This window comes from Eptesicus fuscus, chromosome 4, assembly GCF_027574615.1.
Source record: "Eptesicus fuscus isolate TK198812 chromosome 4, DD_ASM_mEF_20220401, whole genome shotgun sequence".
NCBI classification, from domain to species: Eukaryota; Metazoa; Chordata; class Mammalia; order Chiroptera; family Vespertilionidae; genus Eptesicus; species Eptesicus fuscus.
In genome coordinates this window covers 39,568,021-39,588,428 of record NC_072476.1, presented here as the reverse complement: position 1 = coordinate 39,588,428, position 20,408 = coordinate 39,568,021, and the positions used below count along the sequence as shown (strand labels likewise).

At 35.2% G+C, this 20,408-nt stretch overlaps 1 protein-coding gene across 2 annotated transcripts in view; it reads left to right on the top strand.

Moving 5' to 3' along the window:
• SNX2 (sorting nexin 2) overlaps positions 1 to 20,408 on the top strand; it is a 43,260-nt gene that overhangs the window by 17,996 nt on the left and 4,856 nt on the right. For both annotated transcript variants that reach the window (XM_028145138.2, XM_008141341.3), the window contains exons 7-11: positions 4,697 to 4,775; positions 13,588 to 13,663; positions 14,570 to 14,683; positions 14,944 to 15,037; positions 16,361 to 16,566. In XM_028145138.2, the coding sequence (XP_028000939.1) occupies positions 4,697 to 4,775; positions 13,588 to 13,663; positions 14,570 to 14,683; positions 14,944 to 15,037; positions 16,361 to 16,566 (569 nt within the window). The remainder of the gene's footprint in view (positions 1 to 4,696; positions 4,776 to 13,587; positions 13,664 to 14,569; positions 14,684 to 14,943; positions 15,038 to 16,360; positions 16,567 to 20,408) is intronic.

Here is a 20,408-nt window from a genome sequence, read left to right as displayed (position 1 = left end):
TAGGGCCCAGTGGCTCAGCCTCCCCAGTTACCTGAGGTGGACAGTCTTGGTGCACCCCTTTGTGGGCTGTGTGCACAGTCTTGTTGTATTTAAGCCTTGATTGTTTTGGTATCACTGGGAGGAATTGACCTCCTGGCCAACTGGCTGTGAGGATCAGCTGTGTCTACGATGGGAGAACTTCTGTGCTGGAGACACCCTTATGAGGCAAGACTTGCTTCATTGGGGCTTTGGTGCTCACTGAGTCTGCTCCCTGAGTGTGTCCATTATGGATCTGAGGAGTTGTAATTTGGATGGTCCTACTCTGACCCCTGGGTACACTGACTCTTGGATCTCCAAGGAGGTGCTAATTTAGCCTCTGCCTGAGGCCACTAGCAGGAGCTACAGAGAGATCTGCAGATTCCTCTTCTTTGTTAGGGTTTTGGAGGTGCCCAGATGAGGTCCAGCTGTGAAGCAATGCAAGCTGCTGTGGGGCCTTGGGCCTTCTTTTGGATGTTCTGGGTCTCACTGACTCAGCTGCAGTTTGTTAGGTAAGTTTAGAATTCAAAGGACCAGGCCATTCATATGCAAAAGCCTCTGCACTCAGCTTGGATGGGGCGGAGTCTCAGGGCGGAGCAAACAGCAATGGCTTTTTGGGGCGGGATCTCAGGGGGGAGCAAACAGCAATTACTTTCCATTAGCCCTGTCCTAAGAGGCTCCTGGGTCTTAGTGTCCCGTGGTAATCGCTGCAAGCACCTCTGAGAGAAAGCCGCCCTCGAGTTTCGACACCTGCCAGACAGTCCAGTTTCTCCCTGTATGAGTCTGGGTCCCCAGAGTCTCGCCCAGAACTGGAGTTCAGAGCAGTCGGGAGCTTGTGTCTCCCTCCCGATTGAGAAAGCCAGCCGTGTACTCAGTTGCCAGCCCTCTCCATGTGCGCGCGCACCTCTGTACCTCTGCACTTCTGCAGCTCCTGTGAGTCTCAGTGTGCTTTTCTCTTCCCTTCTAGTTGTAGAATTTCCACTCAAGCCAGCCTTCCTGTGGTTCTGGATGATGTCCGTTTTGTCTTTTAGTTGTAGTTTTGAAATTGTGTGAGGCAGCAGTTCAGGTGTTTACCTATGCCACCATCTTGGTTTCTCCCACATATATATAAGCTTTGTAAAACTTTACGGAGCTTTCATGAAAGAATGAGAGGAAGAAAGACAAATAATAGCTTAATATTTTTATGAAAATAGACTTTTGTGCATTACCTTCTTTCCCCTAAAAAAGTGTCTCTGAAACCTTCCAGGTATTCTGACCACACTTTGAGAACTTCTGATCTAATTACTAATCTTATTTCCCTTTTCTCTAAAATATCACAATGGTATCTTTTGGCATTCTGCTATCTACGTAGGGAACTTAAGTTTTATCCATCTTAAATTGCTTATTATTAATATTAGGGGTTTTTCTTTGACTTTAAGTTGTACAACTATTTTTATACACCAAAAGAAGAAAAACAATTATTTCTCTCATTTTGGTGGTTAGATATGATAGTTGAGTCTTTAAACATTGAACAAAAAGAAAAGATTTAAAAACTAAATTTTCATATTTAAGTATTGTGTTTCAAACTAATATTTTGCCTCAATAATCTTCAACCTTCCACAAATGATTGCAGTATAATAAATAGCACGTATAAATTCAAAATAGAAGTAAGAAATTATATCATTAGAGCATTCTTTTCTGACATTGATTCTAATAGCTTTCAAAGGGTATTAGGGGACAGTGACACAGTTATGTTCATACTATTCATAGGTAGCCCATTAACCTTTTGCACTCGGATGTCTAGTGTGACTTGACACGGTTAGCATCGGTAGCAGCAACAATAATTTGAAATATAAAAAAATCCAAATAAATAAGTTTGTATGAAAAGAAACTCCAGTTTTTTATTCTACTGCCGCGCTTTGTAAAATCTGGGGTATTTAAAAAATTAAATCCCAAGTAGAATAAAGGAATCGAGAAAAAAGCAAGCAAGTGCAAAGGGTTAAGTTGTAAGACTATCAGTTAAATTATAGGAATAATTAACATTCATTGAGTGTTTACTAAAGCACTATGCTGAATAATTTATGTGCATTTTCATTTGATCTTCACAACAACTTTAGGTTAACTTATTATTGTGCTTATTGAATAGGTAAGGAAGCTAAGGTTCATCAAGGTTATGTAACATGCCCCATGTCATACAGCTACCAAGAGGCAGAGCTGAGCTTTAAATGCCAGATGGCCATCTTACTCCAGGGATTGTACTCTTTTTTTTTTTTAAATATATTTTATTGATTTTTTTTACAGAGAGGAAGGGAGAGGGATAGAGAGCTAGAAACATCGATGAGAGAGAAACATCGACCAGCTGCCTCCTACACACCCCGCAATGGGGATGTGCCCGCAGCCAATGTACATGCCCTTGACCGGAATCGAACCTGGGACCTTTCAGTCCACAGACCGACGCTCTATCCATTGAACCAAACCGGTTTCGGCCAGGGATTGTACTCTTAATCGCTATTCTATTCTGCTTTTAATTTTATTTAGTATGTTGTGTTTTTTTTTTTTTCAATACAATTATGGTTTGCCTTTATTTTTTACCTAAAATAGAAAACCTTCTGGTTTAAAAAATCTAATGCTATGTGATTGTAGAATGGTCTAGTATACATTTGAGGATTTATTTTTTAAAAGACATAAAGAGCTTAGCAAGAAAAACACTTTTCAAATAGTAAGATGAAGCCAATATAAAGTTCCCTCAAAATGTATGCAAAAGTTTGAACAGTTATTAAAGGTGGGTTAGAAATTGATCTCTGAGCTTACTGGCAGCCAGCCAAGTAGAAAAATGTTCATTTTATAATTTCATACTGTTTATAATTTTTTTAAGTAAAAATGAATACATTGTCTAAGAAAAATTCAAGGTATGGAAATTTCCTTAATTATATACTAAGACTACGTGATTTTCAAATAACAAACAATGATAATGGGGTAGTGGAATAAGAGTAGTTATTGCTGGGAAGTTAGAACTGCCACAGAAAGAAGAGGAGTCTTTTCATTAGCACACAGCAGTTACTGCACTTTTACAAAACCTTAGTTGACTTAAAAACAGTATTTCACTAAGCTTTTAGAAAAGAACTACAAAGTTTTAAAAGGTAACTGGTTAGAGTAAGGCTTTTTTTTTTTTTTTTTTTTTTTTGTCTCCTCACAATGGCTTATAAAGATTACCGCTAGGAAATAGCATGAGCAGAAGATTCTTGAAGGAAATAAAAGAAGAACTATATCTTTGTAAGGTTTTTTTCAGGGAAACAGAATATGTGAAATAATTAACATCCCCCATCTTATAGTCCATTCAGGATAGATGTTTGAGTGTTCTTTTTCAAACTATTATATTTCAGAGGAATTAAGTTAAATAGAACATTCATAGGTGATATGTTTATTTACCAGATATGCCAACCTGAGTAATTAATTGACTTAATTACTAATTAAATGACTAATTGAATTAATTAGTACATAATATTAATGACTTTACTGAGATATAATTCATATGCTATACAATTCATCCATTTAAATATGTAATTCAATGGCTTTTAGAGTTTTCCATACATCACCACATCCATTTTAGAATAGTTTATTACCCCTTAACCATCATCCTCTAATTTCCCCATCTCTCCAGCCATAGGCAATCACAAATTTATTTTCTTTCTCTATAAATTTGCCTATTTGCCTATTCCTTTATATAAAGGGAATCGTACAGTATTTGCTTCTTTGTGGCAAGCTTCTTTCACTTAGCATAATATTTTCAAGGTTCATCCACATTGTAGCATGTATCAGTTCTTTATTTCTCTAGAATTGATTTTGGAAGGAAAAAGAACAGGAAAAGAAATAAAATCTGATCTTCTATATTGGTGTTAAAAATTGAAATTGCCAATATAGAAATTGTTAACATGATGTTTACTTTTTTTTTAAATATATTTTATTGATTTTTTACAGAGGGGAAGGGAGAGAGATAGAGAGTTAGAAACATCGATGAGAGAGAAACATCGATCAGGTGCCTCCTGCACACCCCCTACTGGGGATGTGCCCGCAACCAAGGTACATGCCCTTGACCAGAATCGAACCTGGGACCCTTGAGTCTGCAGGCCGATGCTCTATCCACTGAGCCAAACCGGTTTCGGCTGGTGTTTACTTTTTAAATTTGAAGAGTCCTAAATATCTCTGTGAAAGCTGTTGTTTCAATTTTTATAAAACAACCATGGAAAATATACAAGAACATGTTCTTAGAATCTGCAAGAGATAATATTTAGCAAATTCATGAGTTACACTTATTTTTATTTTTATTTTCCCCAAGGTAAAGAACCTTAATTGTTACGAATAAGAAATGAAAATATTAATTGAGCTTAAATTTACTAATTTGAATCCTTTTGAAATGTAAACACATTTTAGTTTAGCAGGAGTGTAATATATAACAGAGAAGGAATCTAAAAGTTATAGTCAGAAAACTACAGACACAACTCAACCCCTGCTTTATTTACAAATACTTACAGAGTAGAATTACTGTATCATGAGTTTTAATTCCTCAAAGTATGATACTAATTATACATTTAGGAACTGTTGGTCAAGTTTTAGAGTATATTTTAAATTAGGCAGAAATGATTTAAAAAGACTGTTTTTATAATGACATAAAGTCATGAGTCTCATTCAATTTTTTTCAAAGGCATGACCAAGGTCAAAGTGGGTAAAGAAGATTTATCATCCACTGAATTTGTAGAAAAACGAAGAGCAGCTCTGGAAAGGTAATTCTAGATAGCTCTGCTTTATTACACTCATGTTTTTGCTTCAGTAATATGTCTAATGCCATTATATGGTATAACTTATTTTAATGATTAATTGATGACTCATCAAAAGTGCTTTAAACTTTTATTAAGAAAATTGCTTCTTTGAACAATACTGTTTATTCTGCTTTTATTAAATAGACCTATTCTTGTATCGTTGTTACAAGCAGCAATATAAAGGCATGAGTTAGTTGAGGATAGAATTATTATGTCATAGCTGTGGTCAACAGAGAAATAAGAAAAAAAGAATTCATGAATCTTTTGAAAGTGGGGAAAGGGTTAATAAAATTATTTGGATAAAAATAATATCTCTAGTATTATTTATATTATTAGGAAGTTATACTCACATTCATGTTCTGTATTGGATAATTTGGCTAATTATAGTTCATCTAAATTTTTTGAATTATTACTGGATAAGATTATTAAATTCACTGAATAATTAGGTTTTTGCTCCCTCCTTTAATTTTGTGTAATTGATTTTGACTTGAGTGTACAAAAGTATGTGACTTCTCGAGTTGACTGGATGTTTAGAGGCTAATATGCTCTACCTTCCTTTAAGTACTTGACTCAACACATTTCCTATGGCTTTGAAGATTTGTCATTAATAGTAGCTGACGAGTGGAGTGGATGGCAGGATTCCCACTTCCAGAATCTAAACATTTATTCTTTTCTTGCTATGCTAAAAATGTGACAAAACAATTTTGAAATTATCTTAAAGTCCAAGTTTTAGAACCTAAGTATACAACATTACCTAAAGCTAAAACATTTTCTGAGATCAGGCGCGTTCAGGGTGGTATGGCTGTAGACTAGCTAAAACATTTTTTAATTTCACAGGGTTTTTAAAATTTTCATAGAATTTTGTTTATTTTAGTTGAATTTGCTTATTTGTTCTTTGTTTTATTTTGTTTTGGCTTAAAATAAGTGGTTGGGGTTGGAGGGTGGGGGTAGGAGAAATTTTAGTGAGTAATATGTATATTATCTACAGGCCACAAATTATTTTTTTAAACTATTTTTAAGGCAACTTATTTCTGGATTTTAGTAATAAGTTATTTAAATTATAATAAAATGCCACAGTAAAGTCAGGTTTGAACAATTGCTGTAAGAAAAGCTAAAGGATATGCTATTTAAAATCTTATATAAGACTTAAAAGATGAGATTATGTTTAGACCTCCAGTCAAGATGGCAACATAGGTAAACATGGTATTTGCTTCCACATCAAAATTACAACTAAATTCAGAACCGCCTGAAATTCAGCTGAATGGAAGTTTTACTTCTGGGGAATTTAAAAAGAAGCCAAATCACGACTGATTGGAGGGGCAGAGACAAGGAAAGGGGTGGCGGATAAAAATAGGGAGGGATATCTTTGCTACAGAAGTCACCCCTGAGGAGTAAGGTGTTCCAGGTCCCCCAGCCCAGGGTTCCAGTGCAGGAAGAGAAATCCCCATAAATTTTGGCTGTAAAATCCTCAGTGGGGATTGAAGCTGAGGTAGATAGTGTTTCTGGAGTCCCAGGCAGTTCTTAAAGGGTCCACGCAGGTTCTAATTCTGGATTCACTCCCTTTAAGCTCCAGCACTGGGACAGGAGCTTGAAAGGCACCAGAGACATATGAAGAGGGACTGAAGTGTCGGGCATCAGGGAAAGAGGTGGGGGTGGGGGTGGGGATCAGCTTTCTTCCAGACAAGTGCTAGCAAAGGCCCTTGTTCCTTTTCTGAGCCCAACACAGGTGGCAGGCGGGCGCCATCTTGAGACTCCATCAACCTAGCTCACACTGTTTGCTTCACCCTGGTGATTCCCTGAGGCCCTGCCCCATTCAACTTTCAGGGCCACCCAAGCTGTTTCCTGTGGCTTTTAAATACAAATGCCCTGTCTTGGCTCATGCTTTAGATTTTTCTAAAATCTCTCAAGTAGCATCTGGCCTCAGTGAGCCCTGTATCTCTCACTTAAGTGGTCTAGGCCTGGCACTAGCAGCAGCCAGCTTGGTTCACAGCTTGGCCTTGTTTGAGAACTTCTAAGCCCATGATGACTCGCCGCCATCTGCAGATCACTTTGTAGCTCATGCCAGGTGGCCCCGGGCAGAACACTGACAGTGGCTGACCTTGGCCTACACCTCCTAGGAGGCACTCAGTGGACAGCTTCAGACCATGTCAGGCACCATCACCCAACTACTTGGCATAAGCCACACATTCAAGGGGTTAGATCAGCAGGCACCAGAGCCCTGCTAAAGTAAGTCCTACTCTGAGGTGGACCCTCTGTACAACTGATCCTCCATGGTGGTTAGAGGTTGGTGGTTAGTGGTCACAGACAGTCCTTGCAGCTGATCGGCCTGGGGTAAATCCCTCCCATTAACATGCCAACAGCAAAAAGGCTCAGCCACAAGGGTAGGGTGTATGCAGCCCAAAAGGGGGAAGCGCATCTCAAGTACCCAGCTTGGGTGATTGGGAGGCTGTGCCACTGGGCCCTACAGGATATTTACACTCTACCAAGCCTGGGAGATTTAGCAGCTCTATTTAATCATAGAAAGAAACATAGGTTGGCTACTATCAAAATGAGGAGAGAAAGAAACATATCCCAAATGAAAGAACAGAACAAAACTCCAGAAAAAGAACTAAACAAAGCAATATACTAGATGCAGAGTTCAAGACACTTGATATAAGGATTCTCAATGGACAGTGAGAACTTCAACAGCATAAAAAAGGAACAGTCAGAAATGAGGTCTCACTAACCGAAATGAAGAATAATTTACAGGGAATCAACAGTAGAGTAGATTAAGCCGAGAACCAAATCTGCAATTTGGAATGTAAGGAAGCAAAAAACACCCAATCAAAACAGCAAAAAGAATCCCCCCAAAATGATGCTAGTATAGGGAGCCTCTGGGACAACTTCAAGTGTACCAACATTTGCATCATGGGGTTGCCAGAAAGAAAAGAGAGAGAGAGCAAGAAATTGAAAACCTGTTAGAAAAGATCATGATGAAGAACTTCACTAACCCGGTGAAGGAAATAGACATATAAGTCCAGGAAACACAAAGAGTCCCAGGCAAGATGAATCCAAAGAGACCACACACCAAGACACATCATAATTAAAATGCAAAGGTTAAAGACAAAGAGAGAACCTTAAAAGCAGTTAGTTACCTACAAGGGAGCTCCCAGAAGACTGTCAGCTGATTTCCCAACGGAAATTTTGCAGGCCAGAAGGGAGTGGCAACAAATATTCAAAGTGATGAAAAGCAAAGACCTACAACCAAGATTACCCAGCAAAGCTATCATTTAGAATTGAAGGACAAAGAGCTTCCCAGACAAGAAAATGCTAAAGGAGTTCATCACTACTAAACCAGTATAATATGAAATGTTAAAGGCTCTTCTCTAAAGAAGAAGGAAAAAATATATATATATGAACAACAAAATGGCAATAAATACATATTTATCAACAAATCTAAAAAAAAAACAAAATAAATGCACAAGCAGAACAGAAGCAGACTCATACAGATACAGAAAACATTTTGATGGTTGCCAGATGGGTGAGGCTAGAGAGGATGAATGAAAAAGATGAAGAGAAAAAAGAAGTACAAATTGTTTGCAGAATAGTCATGGGGATGTAGAGTACAGCTTAGGGAATGTAGTCAATAATAACTATGCATGTTTTCTGATGGATGTGAGATTTATTGGGATGATCACTTAGTAAGTTATATTATACCTAATCATTGGGGTGTATACCTGAAACTAATATAATAATGTATGTCAACTGTAATTGCAAATAAAAAATGCAAAAAAAGGTGAGATTATGTCGGTGACAATCAATTACTCAGGAAAGGATTTAAATTGCATCAAGAAATGTTTAGGTTAGGCATTAGAATTGTTTCTGTTGTGAAAAATGTCATAGGCTGAATATTTTTAAGATTAAAGGTAGATACTGCTCTACCTTATTTTTGCTTAATCCCTGAAAGTATAACCATGATCCTTTGAGAAATCTTTCAAGTCCTATTTTTGTATGAGTAAATTTGAAATATTTCAGATGGCATGCTTGATAAGAAACTTAATGAAGATTTATTGTACCAAGCTCATATAATTTGATTCTACATTCACCTTTCTTGTAACTTGAATGCATTCAGCAGTATTAAACATTGAGAGTTTTAAGGAAATACTGAAACCTAACCTAGTGTATACATGAAGATAGTTTCTTTACTGACAAATGTTACTTGTTAAATACAATTGTAGTGGAATTTGCAGTAGTGAAAGAAAGGAAACAGTGTACTGTTGAGGGGAAAGTTTAGTTTGCACTAGAAATATGACTGAAGAAAATATAGGTATTAAGGTATGGAAACAAAAGAATTGGAATGAATTTTCTAAAGTGATTTTTCTGTGGCATTTCTTAAAATTGATTTGTTAGGATAGGTATATCTGTGGAACATCCAGCCTCTTCGAATCTTGTAGGTCAGAGAAGTACTTCTTTGTATGTACATTTACACATTTATTTGTTTGTTCAACTTAGAGAATCCAGATTACTCTCTTGAAAGAAAGGAGTGGTTAAGAACTCAAGTACTTCCCTGCCACACTCAATGAATTAAGCAGAAACTACTATTTAAGAGTATCTCTTAGATCACTGTCTAGATTTTCTTGAGAGTACTTCACATCTTACCTTAAGAGCATATTGAGTCTATATTGTAAGTAAGGATACACTTCTGCAAAACAGAAATACAAAGTAGCATGATATAGTGTGCACATTTAGAATCCTTTTCTCTGTTGAAGCCTCCACTGCATTACATATGCACACTCTGTGTGACCTTATGCAAGTTATTTAACTTCAATTCATTCTTTATCTCTAAGACGTAAGTTTATCATTTAGGAATGTGGTCATGCCAAGTGTCCAAAAATCCACTGGAAAGGCCTAAACAGTCAATGTAGATTGACTAATCACTATTTCGCATCAATAAGTTTGGAGCATAGGCAGATGTTTTAGGATTGTCTAATTCAGGCGTCCTCAAACTACGGCCCGCAGGCCACAAGTGGGTGTTTTTGCCGTTTTGTTTTTTTACTTCAAAATAAGATATGTGCAGTGTGCATAGGAATTTGTTCATAGTTTTTTTTAAACTATAGTCCGGCCCTCCAACGGTCTGAGGGACAGTGAACTGGCCCCCTGTTTAAAAAGTTTGAGGACCCCTGGTCTAATTCATCAGGAAATCCTTCTAGTACCTGGAATATAACCATTTCTCACCAGTCCTCTTCTAGTCCAAATGCCTGAAATAACTACGGTCGGCTCCTAATTCTTCCGGTTTCCTTGCACCTCTACTCCTCCCCCCCCCTTTTAAATAATTGTTTATTTTTTAATTACAGTTGACATATAATATTATATTAATTTCAGGTGTACTTTACTCTTTTTCAGTATAGCAGCCAGGGTCATACATTTAAGCCATGAATCAGGTCATATCAATACTTCCTCCCCATTTCATTCAATAAAAGCCAGAGTCTTTATAATGGCCCACAAAACCTTACAGGATGTGTGCACTGCTTACTGTTACGTATTCCATCTCATATCCTCCTTGATCACTCTCTCTAGGCCACACTGATCTTTTTGCTGCCCTTCAAATCCCAGACAGTTTTCCACCTTAAAGTTTTTTCACTGGCTGCTCCCACTGCCTAGAAAGCTTTTGTTCCCAGGTATCTGTGTGGTTAATCCCCTTACCTCTTTTAAATTCAGATATCACCTGCCAGTAAAATGTTTTCTGATCATTGGGCTTCATTCAGACTTTTTTTTAAGTCACCACCAACAAAATCTTACACACTTGATTCCATTTGTTCTACTTTCTGTCCTTCCTTCTTTCCATGGCATTTACTACCTTGTCACATACACATAATTTACATAACTTAGACCATTTATTGTCTATATTATTAGAATACAACCTCCACTAGGGAAAGGAACTTGTTTTCTTTTCTTCGCTAATACATTCTGAGTCCTCGGAACAATAGCATAATGTAGTAAATGGTAAATATTCGTTGAATGAACAACTGTATGTCATGAAAGAATCAGGTTATTTTGCCCTTTTTAATTCTCATTATTAGCACGTGTTTGAATTTTGCAAGGAAATAATTTTTACTTTGTTCCTCTTAAGCATTTTGTATAACTACTTCATATTTTGTTTTGTTTTGGGTAAGTAAATAGTAACTTGAAAGCCCTAAGTAATTATTCTAAAGTTATGACTAACCTTTTCTTAGAGCAAATATGAAGAATAACTACTGACCACCTCTTGTTGAGTCTGATACTTACTTTTCATTATTTGCATTGCATCTTTCATTTCTGTTTTCCTTGTGTGTTCCTTCTTTCTTCCCATACCCTCTTTCAGTGTTATTCCTACATGCTTTCCTTTATATATCAACAATCCTCCCTCACTTTAATTCTGAATTGGTGTGTATTTACCAGTATTAATTTTAAAATTAATTTTGTTTGTTCTTAATTTTAACATTATGTAAGCTTAATACTTTTGTTTTTAATGGTTAGTTGCTCTTTACTTTCATGTAATCCTTAAGAAGAAGAAAAATTTTACTGTCTTTTTTTTAGAATATCATTTTCTATAATCAGTTCCTCAACAATGCTAGTATGTGGTAGGGTGAGTAAAGAATAAAGGAAATCTGTGGTCAGTTGAGTTTTGTTAACAAAACCGTAGGTAGTTTATTTCCTGCAGTACTTCTCACAGCACCTAATATGCTGCTGTTCATTATAAACCTTAAAGAAAAGAATATGTTATGTAATATGAATTCACTTTGGAAAGCTGTTTTAGAATATAAGTAGTAGTAGATATTTCCATGTAGGTTTGAAATATTGGACTATTTCTTCAAGGTTGTGTACTAGATGTTTTGTCTTCCTCCTTGCTTGTTCATTTCACAAATGTCTAAGTGCTAGCTTTTTACCAGCTATTGTGTGTACTCAGATGAACAACTTATGCAAACTTCCTTAAGCAGTAAGCAGTCTAAACTATGAAATAACTTACTTTAATAGCACTGGATAAATTCAGTATTAAAATTGTAAGTAAAATTCCAGTGGGAAAATACCAACATTTCTTAAATTTACTGGATTAGTGTTCCTGCTGCATTTCTTTTTTAGCTTGATAATATAGACAGCAAATATTATTTTAAGCCACAGTGTAGATTGTATTGCATATATCTACTAAATGCTCTATTTCTATTATAAAGACTTCTTATGTGGCCTAATGACTTAAAATGAAATTTAATATGGTATATATTTTACTTAAATATACAAAGAAAAAACAACCCATGATAAAATAGTAATTTTTACCACTGTGTAGAATTTCATTTTAGAGAAGGTATTTTTTTTTCCAGAAAGTTTATCTTAGCATATATTGTAATCTTATAAAAAGGTAGAAACAATTGCTGACTACATTTATTATTCTGCAGAAATAGAATAACCGTATCTTAACTGTGAGGTAAAATATAATTGAAATATTTATGTAATCTTTAATCTGAGGAAAGAGCAATTTTTAATATGTTTTTAATTGATTTTTTTCCTATTTTATTTTATTTATAATTTTTTTTATTGTATAAAGTTTTACATATGTCTCCTTTTTCCCCAATTGGCCTCCCCATCCCCCAGCCATTCCCACCTGGGCAAGCCCCCTGATTTCTTTTATAGAGTAAGAGGAAGGGAGAGGGAGATAGAAACATCGATGATCGATCGGCTGGCTGACTCCTGCCCAACCCCTCCTGGGGATCAAGCTCACAATTGGGGCATGTGCCCTGACCAGGAATCAAGTCAGCAACCTTTTGGTTCATGGGTCGAGGCTCAACCACTAAGCTATACCAGCTGGTCAGGAAAGAGCAATTTTTTAAAAATAGAATTAGATCTGTAAGTAATCAAGTATCATCAATAGTGGACCTTTTGGTAATTTATTATAGATGACAGGGAAATGTGGAGAGGGTTAGTACAGAAAATGTCTAAACTTGGGCTAATAGTGATTTAATAGTGATGTTTCTCTTTACTTTTCATTTTTATTTTATGTAATTTCATATAAGGAAGGCACTTATCAATAATAGCAAAACCTTCAAAATAAAATATTGAAGAAAATTTAGTTCTTGTCAAATAAGGACAAAAGCTGATTTTTATAATTTAAATCTGCTGACAAGGAAAAAAATTGGTGAGCTATTCTCCATTTTGATAATACATAGTAAAATATATATATAATAAAAGCATAATATGCTAATTAGACCGGACATCCTTCCGGGCTGTGAGGGAAGCCTGGGTCCCGTGTTCCTGCCGGACCGGAGGGAAGCCCAGGTCCTGGTGCCAGAGCGAAGGCAGTGCCAGCAGCCGGGTGAAGGAAGGCCTACTCTTGCACCAATTTGTGCATCGGGCCTCTCGTGTATATATATAGTTGATTGGTGTATATATATATATATATAGTGATGTGTTTCTTAGGACTCTGAAGTAATAACTGGGAACATAGTAACTATCCAAAATTAAAATTATTTGACAAACTCATATATAGTTTTATACTTTGCAGTGAGAAGTTTGGTATATTATTTAACCTCTCTCCACTACCACCTTATTCTTTGCCATATCTCTTTTCACATAAATACAACTTTTCAAATGAACAAAAAACTTTTTAATCATTAAATTGCTCTATGATTCTAAATAGAGTGAGGCAGACTGACATGAAAGGAGGTAGACTGAGGACATCTTTTTACCTATTTATTCTTTTGTTGAAATAAAACTTAAAGTAAGGTGCTACTGATAAGTAAAGGAGCAATTTTATTCTTAAATCTAGGTATCTTCAAAGAACAGTAAAGCATCCCACTTTACTACAGGATCCTGATTTAAGGCAGTTCTTGGAAAGTTCAGAGGTATTCTACTTTAAAAGTTTGTATATAAATGTTCTCAGTATTTTTATTTTTCAGTGTAATAATTTATATAAGAATACAGATGCTCAGTAAATAAGTGGATTAACAGATGAAATAAAGCATTAATTTTTTTGCTTAGTGCTTTAATTAGCTTTAATCATCTAAATTACTAGCAAAATGTCTTCTTTGCATTGATAATTATAGGATTATCAGTGCCAACCAGATTTAAAAGAATGACTTATGTAGTCTAATTTTCAGTGTCCTAAATTGTTACTTAGGCATCGTATTGAAGTAAATTTATTCAGAGCACATTTTTAGAGATAGCTGTTGAATGTGTTTATGTGTACATTCTAATGTTCTGATTAAGGTTTTGAAATGCAAATTTGTAACTTGAAAGACCTTAAATTATAATAACGGTGCTGCTCTTTACATTTGAATTTTTTTGGCACAATTGCTACCTTTTAAGATCTTCTAAAAATATATTGAATCCCAGAATATTTTAAAAAGTAAATATCATACAGTTTTAACTGAGCATAAGGAGATTTTTCTCAAGACTTTCTTCTTTTCTATGAACAGTTTATTTCTGCTAGCAAACAGGTGGCCAGTGTTAAGGTGCTTGGCAATTACTTAATATATTTTGACAAACAGACTGTTGTTCCATCTAAATGTAAACGTGCAGAAGAAAAACAAATGGAAAGTCTATTTTTTAAGTTTTCCTTTGAGAATGTACAAGTAGTGTATTTGAGAAATTAGATCTCACTATTGAAATGTATGAGAGTGAAGAAAATACAACCTCCTTTTTTTCTTCTTTTTGGGGGGGCAAGAGAGGGTAGACAATCCCTTTTGTGCCCAGTTAAACCTCCAGGCTTTTAACCGGTTTGTTTGCCCTTATTTGTCATTCAATTCCAGCTGCCTAGAGCAGTTAATACACAGGCTCTGAGTGGAGCAGGAATATTGAGGATGGTGAACAAGGCTGCCGACGCTGTCAACAAAATGACAATCAAGATGAATGAATCGGATGCAGTAAGAGCTGATTTTTCGACTTGAATAATGAGATGAATTAATGAGCCCAACAATTGCATTTTAAAGCTGTACAAGTAGAAAATAGGATATTAATTTGCTTATTGAGTTTAGTTCTCAGCAACATCAGTTGACTACCATGGTTACCCATGGTTAATTTGTTGCTTTAAAACAAGGAATGGTGTTTGCTATTGGTAACCTAATTTACAGTGGTTTGTTCTGGCTAAATTAGCTCCATTTTTCTTTTTTGTTGTTGTTGTTAGTGGTTTGAAGAAAAGCAGCAGCAATTTGAAAATCTGGATCAGCAACTTAGGAAACTTCATGCCAATGTTGAAGCCTTGGTCTGTCATAGAAAAGGTTTGTTTGCTTTATTATTTATCTGTTTAGCACCATGAGTTAGTTGAAACATTTTATTTAAATTTTATTAGGATGAGTATTTTGAAGTTATGAAAGAGAGAAAACAATAATTTAAGAGAATGTTTTTCTATTTCAGCTTTATTATCTAATATATTTTTGTTCTAATTTAACTTCTAGTTTAGAAGTAGAAAAATATGGAGCTTATAAGAGTATATTTTGAATTATGCATTAGAATTGTTCACTTGATTAACTCTTTGTTAAATGTATTTACTATTCAATGAATAAAGATATCTTAGAAACTGATTATAATAAAAAATATGAGATTCAATAATAGATATTTGACCTTTTTCTTTAAAATATTTGTTTTGTGCCTGCCTGTATTTTCTAGAAAACTCTGAAATATTTTCTTCATTTTTGAACCATTTTTTTTTTAAATCTGGGTTTTTTTGTTAAAATTTTATAGAAAAGTTGAGTTGTAATTTTTAAATTTCATGGTTTTATTTTTAATTTTTAAAGAAGACTTTTTATGTCAGATTTCTAAAATTCTTGATAAGTAATTTAGTATGTGTCATTACTTGCAATACATTTTAATCAAATAATCACAAAAATTAATTTATTGAAAGCAGTTTATAATAGCTTTTGCCGTTTGTATATATCTTAGCGAATGGGCTTTCAGGTTCTTTTAGAGCACCTTACATAATGCAGAGCGACAGAGCAATTTTCAGCAATGTAATTGTTAGTCATTGACCAGCCTATAGACATCTATTTTTATTTGAAGTATCTAAAATGATCATGTTCACAATCTCTAGAAATTCTTAAAAGTTCACTAAGCACTACTGCACACAAAGAAAAAAAAGATCTATGAGAATTGTATGTACAGTTGGCTAAATATTCTCATTCAAAATTATAGGCATTGTTTTTTTATGACAAATGTTTAAAGGTAAAGTAGTTAAATCAATTGTGTGTTCTCAATGCTTTTCATATTAAATATAAATTATTTATATATATATATTATATATATATATATATATATATACACATACATACATACATTTTAAGGAATAGACAAAAAGAGTAAGCACTTCAGGAGAAAAGGGGGAGGCAGATTATTATATTAAATTATTAAGCATAGTCCATATTCTGGGAAGATAGGCAGTAGTTCTTAACTTTCAGAAGAGCTTTGAGCAGTTAGCATTTATGCCTTTATGTTAATTATTTTAAAATATTTGAGCAATTCAGACTAGATAAAACTTAGAAGGTGAAAAATGCAATATTTTAAAACTTTACTAGTGAACGTTAAAAGTGAATACTTTTCTATTTCAGAACTTTCAGCCAACACAGCTGCCTTTGCTAAAAGTGCTGCCATGTTAGGTAATTCTGAGGATCATACTGCTTTATCTAGAGCTTTGTCTCAGCTTGCAGAGGTTGAGGAGAAGATAGACCAGTTACATCAAGAACAAGCTTTTGCTGACTTTTATATGTTTTCAGAACTACTTAGTGACTACATTCGTCTTATTGCTGCAGTGAAAGTAAGCCTTGTTTTGCAGTCTTCCTTGAATTCTTCTCACTTTAGTGGTTTGCTTATAAAGGAATTTGGCATGTATTTAAGTGTGGAAATACTATAGTATTACATTGAAAATGGCTTCAAGGTGATTATTTGTAGCTTAAATTGTTTTTCTCTATGAGTTGGACAGTACAGTAGACAAAATTGATGTTTTTAAGAGGTCTGAGAAATGGCAAATAAAATAAAACCAATTTACATTTACTTATATACAACTTTGAATCTAACTGGTAGTATTTGTTTGTTCATTGTAGCACATACTGAAACTACCCACTGGATTTTACTATCATTAGTAAAGCTATATTGAGAAGAAGGACAAAACCAGAATTAATTTTTCCTCAAATATGTTTAATGGTGGCTTTAGCTTGAGTTTGGACTGTAAACAAACATTCTGAGTGTAATCTGAAATGTATAGTCAGCATGTTTTTATAGATGAGATGGGACTAGATTAGTTACTAAGTTTTAATTATCTAGTGGCAATGTTTAAGGATGAACAATCTTTAATTTCTGAATAGTTGGAAAAATAATCCAGTTAACTAATAAAAATCAATATTCTACAGTTAACTCCAATTTTCAAACAATTAAACTAAATATTTATGTTATGTTTCAGAAGATACTTTAAGATCTTGTTTTTGAATTGTTATTATGAACATTAGTTATCATGGAATGGGGAACTGAGAATTTACCTTTTACCTTGTTCCTCGCTTTCTAATGCAAAATTTTTTCAGCTGATGCCTGTGATGAAATTAGTATTCATCTACAGTCAAACAGTAATACATTGTACATTTCTTGATGATTGAGTTCTAAAGCTAATGGTGACAGTTTACTAAAAGGTTCTTAGCTTTCCTAAGAATGGTGCTTTCTTAGGTTTGGTAAAATTACCAATTTTACTTAAATTTAATCTTAGATGTACTCTTTATATTCCTGGTGTTTAATTTTTCTTTTCAGTTATTTAAAGATGTTAATATAGATAGCAGTTATCATAGTATACTTCATTTTATGTATAGGTAACTTGAGATACACAGAAATCCAGTTTATTATACAGATAATGGTTCCTTTTTATATTTCACCTCATTCCAGAGCTCCCACTAGCATGAAAGCTGTTGTAAAAAAGTATAACACATGTAAAAAATCTGTGGGTACAAAAGGGAAACTTGGCAGTGTCTGTGAGGAGGGACCTACTGAGAAGAGCTAACGTGGGGGGAAAAAATACTACCTGGCAGGGATGGCCTGTCTGTGTAATCGATGTTGATCCCTCAAAAAGATCTTGCCTCATACTGTTTACATCACTTGCTGTATTTTTACGTTTTGTGGAATTACAGTTATATGCATGTTTCCTACAGTATGTTCTACAGAACACTGACACCAAAAGATATACCACAATCAACTGAGTTTGGGATATAATGTATACAATATCCCTGTCCATTCAGAGTACATGTAAAAAGCTCAGAAATATCTAGTATTAAAAAATTAAATATTTAACTTTATTTAATCTAGAGACTTCCAATTCATATGAACAGTAATCATTTTCCACTTAATATATTTTTACATATATGGAACACTTTTTGGGAAATACGAATTAGTGATTCATTGACTAAAAGAGTTAAAGAGCTATGGTAAAGTTATTCCTTGAAGTAAATTAAGCTCTTTCAGATTGGTTTTCTAATGAACTGCTCCAAGGAGTTGAGAAATTACAGAATAAGGTGACAGGGAATATTTGTGGTCTTCATTTTTTTGTTTGTTTGTTTGTTTTAAACTAATTCATTTGTATTTGAATAAAGAATACATGCACATAATAATTCTAATAGACCAAAAAAGTAAATTTCTTTTCTACCTAAGACCTCTAGTCTTTCTACCCTCAATCAAATGCTCTTAGATTCTTATGTGTTTTTACAGAATTAACTATCTATATATATAAAAGCCTAAGCAACAGTTACGACCGAATGACTGCTTGACCAGTCAATATGATGCGCACTGACCACCAGGGGGCAGACACTCAACGCAGGAACTGCCTCCTGGTGGTCAGTGTGCTCCCATAGCCAACCTCCTGTCCCCCCCCCCCCCCAAGCCGGCCAACCTCTTGCAGTCCCTCCCCCTGGCTGGCCAGCACCACCAATAGGCCTCGATTGCTGGCCAGGCCAAGGTACCCCACCTAAGCACAAATTTGTGCACCAGGCCTCTAGTTCATATATATGAAGCTAATTTATTTTCTTTCTTTTTTTTTTTTGTCTCTCTCATTTCTCCCTCCATTTTCTTTCTTCCTTCTTTAAAAATGAGCATACTCTATGCACAGTTCTTTGCCTGCCTTTTTCACTTACTCTGTTTTAGAGAATTCTCTAAATCAGCATTTTATATTTTTAATGGTTGCATAGTATTCCATCATATAGCATATAGGTGTGCCCTGAATTATTTAACTAACCCAATCATAAATTAAGTATTTTGATAATAACTGTTTGGGCATAAAGTTCTTAGAAATAGAATTGCTTGGCCAAAGGGTATATGCATTTCATTAATTATTGCCATATTACTGTCTGGAGAGGTTATACTTCTTTGTACTCTCATCAACATTTATATCCTCCGACCAAGTAATAAAAGTGTTTTTCTATACATTTTGATTTCTTTAATAGTGTGAATTTAAGCATCTTTATAAATGATAAACCATTGCATTTCTTTCTTTCTATATATAATGTCCTTTATATATAATAAAATCTTATTTCTAATAGCTATTTAATATTCCTTAGCCTTTTGTTTTATCCATACTAAGACTACTTTTCTGATGATAATTTTGAAACTATGGAATTAGAATATAGAGCCAAAATGGAAGCTAAGAACATCAGAAATTGGGGCCCAAAAGAAAGATAAATTGTACATGTTCAAAATATTGCTTAGGGCTGGCCTCATATCCAGGGAACTCTTGTTTTCCTCTTTTGTACAGTACAGCATCTCTGACATCTAAGACATTATATTTTGGCTAGTACCATTAGCTAACATTTACTAGTATGAAGTGGTAAATTTACTGCATGCATTCTTATGTATTTGCCCTCTGTGAACCACTAGAGTAGGGTCAGGGATTGAGGGTGGTTATCATTTTTAGCATTAGAACTCTTTATTATTAAGAGTTCTTACAGGGAATCCAAATTTATAAAATTATATGTATTAAATTTAATATGTACTGAAATATCCTACCTAATATGCAAATTGACCATACCTTCGCTACACCCATCAGCCATGCCCACCAGCCAATCAGAGCGAGTATGCAAATAAACCCAACCAAGATGGCTACAGCCACAGAGAGCAAGGTTTCCCAGGCAACAGAGGAAGCCAAGTTTTCCACCTTCTCTTGCCTGGCCTAAGCCTCCACTCAAGCTACACAGTTTCGATTATAGAAGGTAAACAAATCGAAACAGAAATGGCGGCAGCCATGGAGCTGGAAAGAGCAGGCCAGGGTTGTCCCCGGCAACAGAGGAAGCAAAGCTTCTGCAGCCCTGGCCGGCCTAGGCCTCCACTCCAAGCTACAAAGTTTCAATTATAGAAGGTGAATTAACCCCAACAGAAATGGCTGCTGGCCATGGAGCAAGCAGGAGGCTTGGCTCCGCTCCAGGATACAAAGTTTCAATTGTAGAAGGTAAATAAATTCCAGATACCAGGGCCCCCGCTTGGGTCGCCAGAGGGGCGTGGCTGGCCTGCAAACCACCACAGGCCCCTTGCTCAGGCCGCCCCATGCCCCAAGGGAACCCCCATCCTGATCCAGGACACCCTTCAGGGCAAACCAGCTGGCCCCCACCTGTGCACCAGGCCACTATCCTATCT